At 41.9% G+C, this 16,614-nt stretch overlaps 1 protein-coding gene across 6 annotated transcripts in view; it reads right to left on the bottom strand.

The window, feature by feature from the left end:
* The window catches only part of MME (membrane metalloendopeptidase), a 138,904-nt gene that overhangs the window by 63,488 nt on the left and 58,802 nt on the right, over positions 1–16,614 (bottom strand). For all 6 annotated transcript variants that reach the window (XM_055321368.1, XM_055321369.1, XM_055321374.1 and 3 more), the window contains one exon: positions 232–393. In XM_055321368.1, the coding sequence (XP_055177343.1) occupies positions 232–393 (162 nt within the window). The remainder of the gene's footprint in view (positions 1–231; positions 394–16,614) is intronic.

Below are 16,614 nucleotides of genomic sequence, written 5' to 3'. Positions count from 1 at the left end.
ATAAGGGCATCGTACGTGCCCCCCCAAGTGAAAGGGGAAATGCTGAGATGCCAACATACCACTTCAGCGTTACCACCCTCAGAGTGACTTGGTGGCGAGCCACAAAACCTGGAGGGATTATCGCCTTTAATCTTCTGTGACATTCTCTGTAATGACTTAAGAGTTGCAGCTTTAAAAAACTGGGTATGTTAAGAGAGAAATCTTTGATGCATAGACACAAACTCCACTAACCTTTCAAAACGACTTCAAGTTCATCTCTTAAAATGTCAAAGTTACTGTAACGGGAGCTAGTCTCAGGAATGACGTTGCGTTTCAACCAGCCTCCACAGGCGTATTTAAAAAAGTCTGTACAGGGCTCAGCAGTGGCATCCATGTTCTGGATCAGTCGAGCGGCTGAAAGACCAGAGAAAGAAGATAAAATGAAGGGGGGGGGGGTTGTTGAAGTAGTTTGGAAGGGGGAACAAGTGCTCTGTTGTTTCTCCTTTATGATCAAGTCAACTGGCCTGACACTCTCTTTCCTTACTTAATATAACCATCAATTGAAGAAAAATGATGACTATGCGGGTAAAGTCCTCCTTCCCTTTATCATACTTGGTTGGGTGTATTCCTGAGAGGTCTCGGCCCTCCCATCGTACATCTCGCCCCCACCTTCAGATAGATGAGGTTCTTGCTAGTTCATAGTTCAAAATAAATAAACAAATAAAAGAATCCCAGGCCACCTAAGCTAGCCCGAGCCTGGGGCTGACACAAGGTGACTCTTCGCCCGAATAACTTCAGCTGCTGACTCTACTCTTCAAGGTGCTGTGACTTTGGAATGTCTCTGGGACTCTAAGGGATGTGGGATTGTTTTTTGAGTCTTTGGTTTTTTGTAAGTAATCTCTACACCCAACATGGGGCTCGAACTCACAACCCTGAGACCAAGAGTCGAATGCTCCACCGACTGAGCCCACTAGGCCCCCCTGTGGGACTGTTCATGGATTTTGTCATTGGGGGAAAGATCTGAAGCTGCCATTATTACTTCTTGGACCTTGCTTACAATATTTTCTGCAATTCAAATTTGACATCTGATTTGCATTTGTTTATGTAGAGTCTGTCGTTAACAAAATTGGCTGTAAGCTCGTTAGCTTTTCTTATGTCCACTCTTTTATCTTTGCAAAGTACGATGAAAATGCAAATGAGCCCACATTGAGTATTTCCACTGTGCGCAGCTCTGATGTGTCCTAGGTGCTGCAATCGGTAGAAGGATGTATAAAATATGAATTGCTGCCATTGAGGAGGATATTGTGGAGGCCCAAAGCCCACAGTTTCTACACCTGGAAGAGTGAGAAAACCTTCCCACTGTCCTCCCTCCCGTTTTTTTTTTTTTTTCTCTCACACAAGTAGAACTGTTTCACAGGAAATACAAAAGAGCGATTGAGAATTCATCTGTATCAAGAGAGTAGAAGATCTCAAACGAGCTTTTGAAAACACTTCGCTTTCTGAATAAATAAATTCAATTAATTAAAAACTTCAAAATGTTGCTGAGATGTGTGGATTTTTTTTTTTTTTCAACTGGAAGTGGTTAAGTCTATTTTCTGGCCAAATCGCAAGCCCCTACTTCTCACCACCTCCTGGAGGTGTTTTTGGCTGCCACCTCTGGCTCCGTGTCTTTGACGCTAAGCTATGGGTGGTCTCCAGACCACTCCCCTCCTCGTGGCCTCCCAGGTTTGAATCTTGGGTAAAACTGTATTTCCCTCTTCCCTTTATGCTTATGGGTAACTCTTCGGCTTCTTTTCCATACTCTTGCCATGATCGTTTTATATTCTCACTCCCTTTTAACTAGAAGTCACCCAACTCTGCATCTTGCTAGTACCATCTCCCCACTTGTCTATTCCAGACACCTTTCACAGATTAAACTTCCCCAAATGCACTTTTACTAGCCACTCTCTTACCGGGAGAATGGCAGTGGCTTAACATTGCCCAGGTTAAATTACAAAACTCTACAATTTGGCCTCTAGATCTTTCCTAGACTAATCAAAAGTCTCTTTCTACCTTCTCTCTCTCTGCCCCGTACCCCTGTTTTTTGTTTGTTTTAAAGATTTTATTTATTTATTCATGAGACACAGCAGAGAGAGAGAGAGAGAGACACAGGCAGAGGGAGAAGCAGGGTCCCTGCAGAGAGTCCGATGTGGGACTTGATCCCAGGACCCCGGGGTCACGACTTGAGCCAAAGACAGACACGCTCAGCCACTGAGCCACCCAGGTGCCCCCTCTCTGTGTTTTTACACAAACTCTCTGCTCCAACCAGATGGGCTTGCTGCATGTGCCACAAACTCTCCCGTGTTTCTCTACCAGGTGCTGTTGCTTCTCTCTCCCTCACCTTACCCTTCTAACACCTCCTCCCTTTCTTCCCAAAAGCTACCCACTCTGCAAGGATTGGCATATGTCCCATCTCTTCCCTGAAGTTCCCATGACTTCAAACTTCAGGGAGTATTTCTTCCTCTGAACTCCTGAGAGCTCACGACCATACACAGTACTTAATGCTCAGATGAGGTATCTCCCTGTGGACACCTACTCTGTCCTCCTAACCATGTGCTGATGAACTTAGCCTCTTTGTATTCCCACCACCTCATAAAAGGCATGCACAAGTGGTTATGTGTGATGACCGTACTGAGTCACCTATGAGTCCTTACTCCCTCCTCCTACACACCCCCCCCTGCTCTTGGAGGTCAGACCAGTTCTCATTCATGGCCTCCAGTCCATCCCATCCTTGCAATGCCCACTGTTTCTGCTCTGTTTCAGGCCTTCCTTCTCTTAGGCTCTATCCATGCCCTTTTGCCCAAGTTATGGCCCCAGATCTCTCCCCGCTCCAATCCATCCTGTGTGCCAGTCCAATTAGTGTTGCCATAACATTTCAGTATGCCATTTCCACTCCAAGGAAAACAGTATGCTCCATCTGCATTTATAATAAAGTCCAGAAAATACATAAACATATACAAATTATATAATAAAATCCACACCTGAAACTAGCATAACACTGTATGTTAATTATACACGAATAAAAAGAAAACAAGTAAAATCATAGATGGAATAAATGACTCTGGGAGAAATTAAGAAAAAAAAAAAAGAAAGAAAATATCCAAATGCCACAACATATTCTCACGCTGATATATCTAGTGAAGCTTCTCTCTCCCTACTTCTTCACATGTGCCGTCTGCCCCCATGTAAATGACTGTGTTCAGTTTCTGCTGTGAACACTTTATAAATTTCTGCTCTTGTGACTTTGATGATGGTGTGTTGACCCCTATTAAAAATACCCTTTTTAATCTGTTCATGTTTAGAGATTTCAGGCATTTTCAAGGCTCAGTTCAAATCCTCCTTCACAAAGGACTGTCCTTACAAAATGTGTACCAGCTGCCATCATATTCATTTTTGTTGTTTTTGGAAAAACCATTATCCCCTCATCTAGACTCTGTGGTTCTGGAAAAGAAGGGAATGCGCTTTCTAGGCCTCTTACAGAGCTTAATGCTGCACTCCATCAAGATTTGTCAGTAAAAAAAACTCTAACTTGAAACATCAGGTAGAGATTAGGGAATTGACTTTAAAAAGACAGAAAAAGTAATTCCCTTAAACGTTGTAGGAAATGAAGATATGATGACAGGGGAAGTGAAAATAAAGACCCTAAACACTTGGAGAATTACCATGTAAAGTGAAAAACCAGAAAATTGGAGCCTGAAAGAAGTGCTAACCAAAGACGTTCTAAGCATACATTTTTAGTAATTTTATGTAACTCTTGTCTTCTAAAATACTTTTAAGTATTTAAACTGAATGTTGTAGAGGCAACTGCCATTTTGGGAGCACTTCCATTTTCTTTCTCTCCCTGGGGAAATGGATGGTTTATGTCCTAACACTACGTGAAGCAATAAGCTCTGAGGAGGGAAGAACAGTGAACAAGTAATGAGTAAGTAGAACGAGCAAGGACAGTAACGAACAAGCCTCACTGCCAATTTGGAAATATTGCTGCTCTTTCAAACACCTTCAACGAAAAGGAGGAGCGGCGGAGCAGCTCTATGCTCACGAGCACAAATCCACTGCCATGTGAATGCCTCTACACTCTTCACATCTCCCACAAAGGGAAAAAATGATCCTTCCCCTCCTAGGTTGAGTTTGTACTTGACACCCAGTTAAACTACGTGTGTCTGGAAAACAAACCAAATAAGTGGTATTGAAACAATCTGTGAGGACTATGCGGGCCAGAGATAGGGAGAGGCAACCGTGCAAACTCCTTCCTGTGCCGCTTTCTAAATTTCCCTTTGACCAGAGAGCTCATCTGAGCATGGGCGCTTCCAATCACTTCAAAGAGAGCTCGCTGTTCTGGTGAATATTTTGGGGCCATGGGCCAAGGCAAGTCATGGGCTAGCACTTTTATGCCGGGTCTTTGATCAAGCTTCCTTTAATCTCTTATCGTGGGTTTGATTCTCATTTTGCACCTTATCCTCCGGACCTCCTCTGTGCTGACTTTTCTTTGAAGTCAGCGGTAGACTTGTGGGTAGAAGGGCTGTAGGAAACAGACACACAACTGTCAAACTGGTTGTAATTGTTTTTGTATTTTGCACTTTGTTTTGAATTACTCAACCTCTCCACATAACCACACCTGGGCTCTTCAGATGTTTCCTTATCTGTGATTCTGACTTCTGAGTAAACAAATGTGGTTTAAAAACAAATAAAATTATTCACCTTAATAAGCAGACATAGAAAAAAAAAAAAACCCACGACGTAGTAAAGGCAAATGTATTGACACAGAATGTTGTTGACCAGATGTTTGTAGAGTGAAAGAAACAGTATTTATGCCTTCTAAAAATCTATATAAAAGCACAGAAAGCCTAAAAGACATTTACAGCAGTTCTATCTGGGTTGGTGGATTATGAGTGTGTTTAATTTTGTATTAGTTGCTTATCTTTATTTTCCAATTTGTATTAGATGAGCATGCATTGCTTTTGCAATAAGAAAAAAAAGCATTTTTAATTTAAGAAAATAGTCACATAAAGACAAGAAAAGTAATCTTCTATTAATAATGAGCTTATTTCTTATGAATGACAATTCCAAATGTTCCAGGCTGATAATATATGACACACCATTTTTTTCCCCAACTAATCTTCTTGTAACATTCTCCCAACTTGACTATCGGAATTTTAAAACAAGCTCAACTACCATCTGGGAAGTTATTAATTACTGTATTCATTACCAAGGGTCCATTGTGTGGGTATGGATTAGGAGATGCTGTATAAGCTGGGAAAATGTTTGGGATCCTTAAATCGGGCGGTCCTGTTCTGAATCCTCGGGCTTCACCACCTTTCAGTTGTACAAGATTAAGTAATTTCCCCGAGATCAAGCAGCTAGTCAATGATGGAGCCCCAGGCCTTGCACTTAGGCTCCCCTGGCTCCCAGTTCACCACTCTCTTCCCTCCATATTTTGGATACACCAGGTGGAGCTTTGTGAGAAGCAGTGATTTGCATTCTCCCTTTCTTCTTTCTCACTCTTTATTTTCCCCTTGCCCTCCACTTCCTCCCCTCCCAGCCACTCTGTAAGCACAGCTTTTCTCCTTCGCCAATGGCAATCGTATGACCAGCAAGTAGCTCTGGGTCAAAGGTAGGAGAAACATCAAGCCTAGGAGGGCCTGTAGTACCCAGGAAGAAGGAAGAGGTTAAAACAACAACAACAACAACAACAACAACGGATGAATTCTTCACAGCAGGGCAAGCAGACAGGCAAGAGGCATGGAGCCCATTTGTACTCAAAGGCACACCCAGAAGCACATCTTCCTGAAGTGGGCATGTAGTAGGATTCCAGCCTAACTCATCTTTGGGGGTGATCCACTGGATCACGGAGAGCGAAACTTCTCAGGGATGCATTTCAGAGCAGTACTTTTCAACTCCAGCTAACCATGTGAATGACCTCAGTAGCCTTTTAGGTATCCAGATGCCCAAAATTCAGCCCTGATCAATTAAACCAGAATCCTTGAGGTGGTCCAGGCACTTTTTAAGGCTTCTTAAGTGGTCCTCATAAGCAGCCAAGGGAAAAATCATCAGATTAGAAAAAAGAGAAACATGGAAAGTGAGGACAAGAGAATCCATTATCAGAACATAAACACGGTCTCCCACTTAGATGAATCGGGCATATTTCTTCCTGCCTTTCCAGGCTGTGTGAATGGGCTCCCATCATGACAACAAATATTTCTAAGTGCACTTCGGGCCCTTATAAGGCCCCAGCACAGTATTGCAGGAAGTCACACGTGTGTCTCCTGTGTACAAGCGCACTCTCCCCAGGCCTCCACAACCTCTCACCCCAGCCCCCTCCATGAGCCAGTTCCTGGTATAGGAACTGTGTGAAACTGCCTTTCTTTCATCTGCTATTGTCTTGGAGGCGTCCCAAGGAGACTCCTGGTGCCTCCAGGTAAACAGCTGACTTATATTTTACCTCTATGCATCCCTCTCCCCAAAACCCCAACGACCAATAGGCCCGGTTCTGGGGAGACTATCATAGCAAAACTTGCCCTCTATTCAGAATTACTTCTCTGATGGGCAAGGCTTTGTTCAAGGGACATTTGTGCTCCGCTTGACTTTCTGTTCCTCAAAGATGAGCTCCCTCTAATCTCCAGAGCCTCCTAGGCCTCTCAGGCAACAGTCCAGAGGCACAGCTCCTCCACCAGTTGCCAGACATGATGAGACATGATGAAACTCCAGTTACATTGGAACTCCTCTACGTGTCTCCTCAAGAAGAAGCGATCCTTGATCTGCCTTTGAATGTCCATGGCTTCCATGCCACAAGATCCCTCTTTCCTACCTATGTACCCTGTTTCTATTTTTTTTAAGATATTTATTTATTTATTTATTTATTTATTTATTTATTTATTTATTTACTTGAGACAGTGAGAGAGCATGAGCATGAGCAGGGGTGGGCGATGGGTGGGGAGGGGCAGAGGCAGAGGGACATGCAACTTCTCCACTGAGCAGGAAGCCTGATTCAGAGCTCGATCCCATAATCCTGGGACCATGACCTGTGCCAAAGGCAGACACTTAAGTGACTGAACCACTCAGGTGTCCCTATACTTTGCTTTCCAAAAACATCAATAGTTTGCTAACTGAAAATAAGATTTTTGGCACTATGCACAAGAAATATTTCAGTGTTTATACATATACACTCCCTAGAGGCTAGTGTTCTGCTCGTGTGTGTGTGTGTGTATGTGTGTGTGTTTTAAAGAAATTTCTGCATGTGTCAAGTGTTCCTGGGAAATTGTCAGTAAAATAAGAGAAATCTGAAATGAATATGATTGCTACAAGTAGCAAATAAATAAACTGGATATCATAAAGCTCTGTGCTGTGGCATTCTACTGTGAACTTAACATCTTTTTTTTTTTCTTAACATCGTTTAATAGTGGTTCCTATTTAGTATATCGTTGGTGCTTCTCCATGAGAACGAATATATGGGAATTATGAATATGGTCAATTCTTTTCATTCGATGGAGTTTGTTCTAAAGTCACAACTAACACGGAATAAGCAAGTACAGAGTCATTGACCCTTGGGGAAATACAGGTTTAGGGTCTTACAAGCCTCTGATTACACAGCATTTTCATCAACTAATCAATACATAATCTTGCTTTATGTGTGTTTCTATTTAACCAAAAGACATTTTGGTTAATATATATATAGTTGACTCATTAATACTGAACTCACAGCCGATAACACTAGAACTCATGACTGAACAAAACTTATCTAACACAGGGGGTTTTTTTTCGTAAAGCACAACACAGCTTTCTGGTGCTCAGAAACACTAACAGCACTTCAGCAGTGTGTCTGGGAGCCATTTTAAAGTGGGAAATCACCAAAAAAAAAGCACGCAAAAAATGAAGACTATGGCACTAACTAGACCGAGAAAAGGATTCTTGTTTATAGTCCTTGTTGGACCGAAGCCGGGGGACACACATGTAGGGCAACTCCCCTCTTTCACCAATCTGCTCAGGTCTACAGATGACCTCAAAAACACTGTGGGGTTGATTCGGGGGTTACAAAAATATTTTAGCCCGTAGGGGAGTTAGCAAATAGGGAATTCGCGAATAACTAGGATCGACAATACTTTAGTCTGTTTTTCCTTTGAGATTTTTAAACTACCCAGAAAATGTACAAAATAGGCAACAAAATTAGGTGGGAAAGGATTCAAATGATTTCATCCTCAATTACTAAAATTCTATTTTAGTGTCAAACATTTTAGATAGGTTAGTTATTTACAACCTAAGTGCCACACGCCCGACTCTACGAAAAAATGTCTGTCCTGACCCTCTTACTCTGCACAGAGCTAAGGTTTAGGGAATGGTACGTGACAAGACCGTTTCCAGCTTGTTCTCTCCAAATCAGTCTAAGCCCTTGGCTTTTCTGACCCCAACCATGCAACATTTTCATTTCGTTACCTTAAAATCACTATAATCAGCCTGACTTATGACTGTTCTGGGCGTGGCCAGAAGAGGTCAGAGAAATGTTGGGGCGCCCAGGAACAAATGCTCTTGTAAAGACCTTAGGACACCCATTTCTGACCCAACCTCCTGTCCTAAATGTTTGTTTTATTAATAGACACTAAGCCTGATATTACTTATGAGGCAAATTTGACAAGTTAGAAATCTCTTTTGACAACATTCAGAAAGTATTGCTGACCTCATTCCCCTGCTGCTACCCTCCTCCCACCATCCCCCAGCCAAAATTAAGGCAAAGTCAGAACGTTTTGAAAGAACACAAGGAAAATGCAATGTAATCACAATGGGTCACAAAGGACTCCATTCAAAAGGCAGTAATGTGGAAACTAGAATCTAGGGGACCATTCCTGAAGGGAAAATGATTGAAAATTAGCAAGCACACAGACTAATGCTAATAAAAACCAAATGGTTTTCGTTACAAACATTCCGGATTCTTCCACGGTCCACTCCTCACTTTTAAATGAAATCCTTGTCTCCAAATTGCTTTTGTGATACCTTGGTTACAGAAAGTTTGGGGGTGAATGTAATCTAGGTTGCTAGTTTATCATTTAATCAGCCACTCCCTGTCAACCACTCTTTAAGTTCCAGCTAAGCCACGGTCAAATCTTATACTAGTCTGATCAGCACTGAGAAAAGCCATCACTACACATTTGTTCAGAAACGGTGGATTTATACAAGTATATCAGAGGGAAGCACAGTGAATTTACTCTCTAGAGCTGCAATGCTCAAGAAAGGAGACCAACTGCAGTGCCTGGCTGGCTCAGTTGATGGAGCATGCAACTCTTGATCTCAGGGTTGCGAGTTCAAGCCTCATGTTGGGTGTAGAGATTACTTAAAAAATAAAAAGTAAAAAAAGAGAGAGAGAAAGGAGACCTATTATTTTGTGTTTAAGCTTGAGGAATAGTTTCTAACTATTTTATATATGCATGTGACCAATTTACCTTAAATGTATAGACAAAAACACACACGTGAGCATGCACATACTTATAAACGTTAACCTGGAATCCATTTGCTATCAGATTTACAGAAAAACTCTCTATCAGATTCACATGTAGAGTGTAAACTACAGGATCTTCAGTTGGATTCAATCAGAGATGCTCATGTACTACTAGTACTACTACTACTACTACTACTATTACTACTACTAGTCAATGGTTGACACGTGTCAGGCACCAAGCACTTATGGCTCGAGAGGCATTTTTCTAAATTCTTTAAAAGTTGTTTTCATTAAACTGTATATAGCAACTCTGTTTTTGGCCCTATTTTAGGACTGTAGAAATTAAGGATGGTTGTTGAGCAACAAAACCAAGGTTTGACCTCAAGCAGTGGTGGCCAGGGTCTGAGCTCTTCCATGATGTTAAATTGCCTCTCTGGATTTAATTTCTTTTCCTTATTAATTGCTCTACACAGTTAGACACATCTCCTCTATTTTAAGGAGATCTAGGCACAGAATGACTACATGTCCAAGATCGCCAATATGACTTTAGATATGGCGTAGATCTAATTTTAAGTTGATGTTTTTAATTCAGTAATATTCACAACCAAATAACATTAAGGAAATTTCAGAAGCTACACAGACAGGAGAAGATAATCCAAATTAAATTACACAGCAACCAGTTGGTGGGGGCTTTCTGATGCCCAATTAAGGTTCTAATTGCTTCATAACATGAGTATAGCTATGTGAATTTTTTTCACTTCATTTGGCCCTGACTTTTAGAATTTGTTGAGATAATCACAGAAATCTCAAGTCTTATGGACCCCCAATAATAATCCTTATTTGGCTCTCCCCAAATTAGTGAAATTCTTCAGCCTTGTCTTATAGCCCATTTAAATGAATGGCTCACAGCCAAGAGCGGACAGTCAATACTTTTTCAACAGGGATTCCTCCAAAACTCACAACCCAAAACATTCTGTTATAACTGAAGCCTGAAACTGTGTTACAGTTAAAGTGCCATAGGTCTAAAAATAATTTTTCTTTTCCAGGTCCAATTTGCATTTTGAATCCTAAAAGATTCTTTGCTAGCAAAAAGCTATTAGACAATCTACTGCAATTTAAATACAATATATCACTTAAAAATAAGTTATCAGCGCTGCATGTTGATCATAATGTTAATGAATAAAAATGATCCTTTGTGAGGAAAGAGATTGTAGGTGATGAAAAAGCCTCCATTGTGCCCTCAGAACCACGCCCCCCAGAAGCAATGAGCTGACCTACTCATGCTTCTCCCACTTAAACTTTTTGTTATTTCAGCTCATGTTACTGTACAAAAATGATCAGAGCAACTTCAATAATAGGTAACTACTGAGAATAACTCAAAACATTTTGCCTTTGCATCATGTTTAGTTAGAGAGTGGTACGAAAAGATCACAGCAGGGGGATAAGCTGGGTTATCAGTGCTTTTAGAATACCAAAGTCAAAATCGGTAAGACAGCTCTTCTCTAGTGAGCGCGCTTCCACTCAGTAGGTATAACGAAATAAGCATTTAGTTGACACGAGGTCAGGTTTGCCTCCACATGTTTATATTTTTTAAGGAATAAATAGTTCTTTTATATTACCTAAGACACAGAGGATTATGCTAAGTCATTGGCTTTCTCCAAAAAAAAAAAAAAAGAAAAGAAAAAGAAAGAAAAGAAGAAAGAAAGAAGAAAGAAAGAGAGAAAGAGAAAGAAAGAAAGAGAAAGAAAGAAAGAAAGAAAGAAAGAAAGAAAGAAAGAAAGAAAGAAAGAAAGAAAGAAAGAAAGAAAGAAATTTCTTCTTGTGGAGCATGGAGACTCCAACACTTTTTGTTTCATTTTAACAAATATTTTCGAGTACGTTTACATATCGGACACTGTTCGGAACTGAATACGCAGGTGAATACTCCCTGCCCTCACCGAGCCTGCAGGTTTTCCTCTGAAACAAGACTGTTTCTTGTATAACGTAAGCGAACTCCCCTAATGTAACTGTCATCTAGACACGCTAGCTTCTCATTTTCGAATTGCTAAACTCAGCCAGTATCCCAGGGACGAGGAAAGCTCCAATTTTGTGGGTAACCTCAGCCAAGGAGTCCCGTGCAGCATTTCCGTGTGCCTGTGCTTGCACGGGTGAGCTGGCCGGGAACGGGAATGAGCACGCTGTGAATGAAGCAACCAGGAATAGGGAGCCTGAAGACATGGCAGGTGAAAAACAGCAACACTTAGCTAATGCGGGTCACCCCAGAGAACAAATGCACTGGAGACGAGAGGGGAAATGGGTTATGGAGAGGGATGGAGCTCCCAGAGAGCCAGAGGCAGACAGGAAGCGCCCCACTAGCGGTAATGTAGGTCCTTGAGAGCTGGAAATGCTTACCTGGGTAGGAAATGATTTGACCATTCTCCCTGAGACAGGAAAAGAACAGGAGAGAGAAATACCCCCAGAAACTGTTTCCTTGCTGACCTGATTCTAAGCTTCGGAGGGTAGAATTAACAACGTAAATGAAACAACTGGGAACCAAGTAACTGCCTCCGCTGCCAGCAGAGGAGACAGATGAGACAGAGAAGAGCTGAACTTAGGTCCCACCCTAGACAGACACAGAGCCAAGAAATCTCACTTCCGTAAGCAGGACAAAGCCACCATGAGGACACTTCTTTGCTGCCATATTTGTGTATCAGGGGCCCTAACAAACTACTCGGCCTAGACTAAGCAGTGGTTTTGTGAACCTCAAGACAAAGGAACACTAGAGTAAATCTAAGAGAATAATTTATTTATTCAACCCATATGTATGGACAACTTAATATGTGCCCTGCACCACACTAGCTGCTATAATCAACGATAACTAAGACAAAAAGAGTCAGAGCTTTTATTATATGGGGCAAGACTAGACACAAGACGACTAACCACAGGTGAGATGTGAGTTATGGGTGTAGAGGGAGTGCTGGGAGGGAAGGAAGAATTAGCTAGGCAAAGGTGGAGAGAAGAGCGTTTCATTCATTCCTTCATTGGCCATTCAACAAATATCTGAGTCAGGTACCAGGCTGTGTTCCTGGTTGAGAAGGTGAGTGACGGCTTTGACAAAAGAGGACAGGACTGTAAGAGGCTGTGGGTATGAATAGGTAGGTCAACCTCTGAAGGCAGGATGCAGAATGGATAAAGGATGAAGAGCTACATTCCCAAAGCTTCAGCACCCCAGGAGGAGCCCTGCCTGTCTTTGATGGAAGCAGACGGGTGAAAACTACTTGGCAGGGGCTTGGCCTTTGTCACCTTGGCCGGTGAAGGGTAGAGATATGATCATGGGAAAGAGGATTTACTCTTGCTGAGGCTGCAGGAAACAGCCAGCCTAGTCCTGTAAGTCCTCATCACTGGGTGTCACGGAGACACCTTTCCTTTATTTTCTATCTCTATGGCTGGTCACCAAGTCCTACAGCACCTCTTGGACACACATCCTGCCAAACTGGCTTATGCTTTCAAGAGCTCTAGCTTGGATGGATCTTCTCCATGAATCCAGAGACCTTGTGGACTATAGAAGTTCAGCTGCTGGCTGACCTCCTCCATGTTCCATACATCACATCACTTGAGATGATTATACAGTTAGGGGAGAGGTGGATCGGATCACCGACAATGACTAGAGTTAGAGGTAGGAGACATGCGATTCCTGAGAAATAACTCAAAGTACATTCCACAGATTATAAAAGCAGTAATAATTGTAGGTACGCTCCCCCACCCAGAGCAAGGGATCTAATCCCAACTCTTTGCACGATGAGTCAATGACGGACATTCCAATAACGGACATTCCAATAACGGACATCCTTCTCAATTAAGTAAGCCTTCTCATAGTAAATTATCACCATCTGTTATTTAAAAGCTTTGAAAAGCACACATGTACTCTATCAGCATCCTAAAACATTTTGATGTCGGCTTCTTTTTTTCTGTTACTAAGCTTGAAGAAAAAAAAAATCTTTTAGTGTTCATTGAAAGCCAGGTAGGCAAGATCTGAAAAAAAAATTTTTTTTTTTTTTACTTTTTACACATAAATTAGATTTCCTCGTATTAAATAAAACAAGACAAACACCTGATTCCTCCAAGTTTTTAAAATCAATAGGTGTGGTAATTGACGGGTGATGGAAATGGTGGATCCTTGGCTTCCTGTGTTGACATACAAAATGAGTGAGCCGTCCCTCCCTTGACAAATGAAGACACATCTTTCTTCCATGTAAAATGTTTGTCATGTACATAACCTGGGCTCATGTAGAAGCAGCCTGAGCCGGTCCAGTGGGACTGGATGCTATTTTAGAGAGATTATAAGGGTCAGCAATGGGGAAGTTTCCAGCTAAGAGCAATGGAGGGATGAGACCCCACAGCCAGGTGTGTGACAAAGGAGCTCTAACCAGCAGCGTGCTGATCCAAGAAAGTTCTGCAAGTTCTGGCAAAAGGTAATGAAGTCAAGAGCTAGGCCACATTTCAGTCCCAGAAGACAGGAAAGGAGAAGCAGAAACTCTGTTTCCAGAAGCAGTGAATGAGCTGAGAGTGAGGTTCCCACCGCCCCCCTCCCCCAACACATACACACGTTAGGAGCTCACGAGACATGAGACTTGGAGCCAGAGCCACTGACCGTGGCCTTCATGAGGGCCTGGGCCTGCATGGAACCCAAACAGCTTGTTACCTTTGCAAATCTTTTCACTTCTTGGTGTTAATTTTGACAACCGTAGTTAAGATAGATCATGCCAAGTTTCATGGCATCTATTTCTACTATCTTCTATTCCTTTTTTTTTTTAAAGATTAATATTGGGACGCCTGGTAGCTCAGCGGCTGAGCGTCTGCCTTCGGCTCAGGGCATGACCCCGGGACCCGGGATGGAGTCCCACATCGGGCTCCCCGCAGGGAACCCGCTTCTCCCTCTGCCTGTGTGTCTGCCTCTCTCTGTGTCTCTCATGAATAAATAAATAAAATCTTTAAAAAATATAAAAAGCAAAAAAAATAAAAAATAAAAGATTCATATTTGCATGGATATGAGTTTATGGGGACTTTCAAGGTATCACTTGTGCCATTTCTTCTTGACATAGTGTTATATCCTTGCTACGGGACAGTATAGATAGTGCTTTGAGAAATTTTCCATTCAGTTAATGACTTTTGCTATATTACTTCCTTTACTTGATCCACTCAAATATAATCACATTATGTCTCTGAACAAATACAATTATTTATATTTTGCTTCTTGGCTTCTAAGTTAGTGAAATCATTAATTGCTATATACATATGTTTAGGGATAATGAATTCATCTGGCTTCAGACTAGCAGACGTATCCAAACGTCCTAATTTCACTCAGGTAATTTCATCACACCAGAAAATTAAGCCCATGGATTTAACAAAAGCTTCCTTTTCTGGAAGTATTTTTAAGTAACTATTGCATCCTCGAGCACATCTTATTATAAGTCTTTAATGATTTGGGAGTTCTTTAAATAAGAATTTCTTTGAAGTTCAGGAAAGCCTTGATTAACAAAAGAAACTGTTTAAATATAGGGTTTGGGGCACATCCATCATTTTATAGTTGGTTTGCTTGTTTCTGCTTTAAGCATCAAGCGCAGAGAAACAGATGCACGGCTGCTAATTGATTTTGATTTGACTTCTCAATGATCTAGTCTGTGCTGCGGACTGAATCCCCTTTTTTATTTTTTAGCTTCCCAGCTAAGGTCCCACGACTGTTGGATTCCTCTGGGCTGAAGTTTTCAAGAAAGGTATTTTGGGATGCCTGACCAGCTCATTCGGTAGAGAAGGCGACTCTTGATCTCACGGTTGTTAAGTTTGATCCCCAAGTCAGGTGGAGGGATTACTTACCTATGACATCTTTAGATAAATAAATAAAAATTTATAAAGGGATTTTGATATTTAAAATGTGACAGGGGATCCCTGGGTGGTGCAGCAGTTTGGCGCCTGCCTTTGGCCCAGGGCGCGATCCTGGAGACCCGGGATCGAGTCCCACGTTGGGCTTCCGGTGCATGGAGCCTGCTTCTCCCTCTGCCTGTGTCTCTGGCTCTCTCTCTCTCTCTCTGTGACTATCATAAATAAATAAAAATTTAAAAAAATAAATAAAATAAAAAATAAAATAAAATAAAATAAAATGTGACAGTTCTGGGTTTTCTTCTTTAATTTTGTAGGAAGATCGCGCCTCTAAGAGATGTTTAAACAAATATTTTGTTTTAAGGTAAGAAGTCACCGATTCTCTCTGAGTGAAAAGCTAAGTAAAAACGAATTCCTTAGTAATTCTATCAAATGGAGCTGGACAACACCATGGCAGACCAGTTCCTCTTGCTGGTTGCTACTTACTCACCTGAATTATATGACTACATATGACAACACGTGAGCCAAAAGCCCTCACCGGTGTGAACTAGTTTCTAGGTTAGGCAGCCCCTCCGAAGACTCTAGAATCTTACTCTTGTCAGCAAACATTTACCTGTATTCAGAAGGATATCTCCTGCAGACTTTTCTCTGGACTAGGAAAGGTATGGGTCTGGGATGTGAGACGAAACAGGGTTAGAAGAGCATTTTAAGTACTTCTGTAATAACTAGTATGAAGGGAGGTATTTCAGTATTTTGCCCTGGGCCTGCCACCAGCTCTCTGCTTTGACCAGAACCCCTCCTGCTGAAGCTCCCTGGCCCTCTAGCATTTCGAGACACCCAAAGGCAAAACTAGCCTTCTATTATCATTCCTAGAACCATCCAAATCATTACTGTCCACTGTGTTTATTTAGGCTTCGGCCCGTTGACCATTTCAACCACAATTACCTCATTTCTTTCATTTTCCAGACATTCATCTCTGTTTGGTAAAGACAGACGCTTCGCTCAGTCTTCCCCTCCCTGAAAGTTCCATCTTCCCAGGTAACATCAGAGACTATGGAGACTGCCTCTGCTCCTCTTCCGCTTTGGAATTTCTTAACTTCTGGGGCACCTGGATGGCTCAGTGGTTGAGCATCTGTCTTTGGCTCAGGTCATGATCTCAAGATCCCAAGATTGAGTCCTGCATCGGGCTCCCCACAGGGAGCCTGCTTCTCTCTCTGCCTCTCTGTCTCTCATGAATAAATAAATAAAAATCTTAAAAAAAAAAATTCCCTAACCTTCTGAACTGTCATGACCTTCAGCTCCACTCTCCATCAGTC

This window comes from Nyctereutes procyonoides, unplaced genomic scaffold (assembly GCF_905146905.1).
Source record: "Nyctereutes procyonoides isolate TBG_1078 unplaced genomic scaffold, NYPRO_anot_genome, whole genome shotgun sequence".
NCBI lineage: Eukaryota > Metazoa > Chordata > Mammalia > Carnivora > Canidae > Nyctereutes > Nyctereutes procyonoides.
The sequence above is the reverse complement of the archived record's forward strand: the minus strand, read 5'-3'. Positions and strand labels throughout refer to the sequence as shown.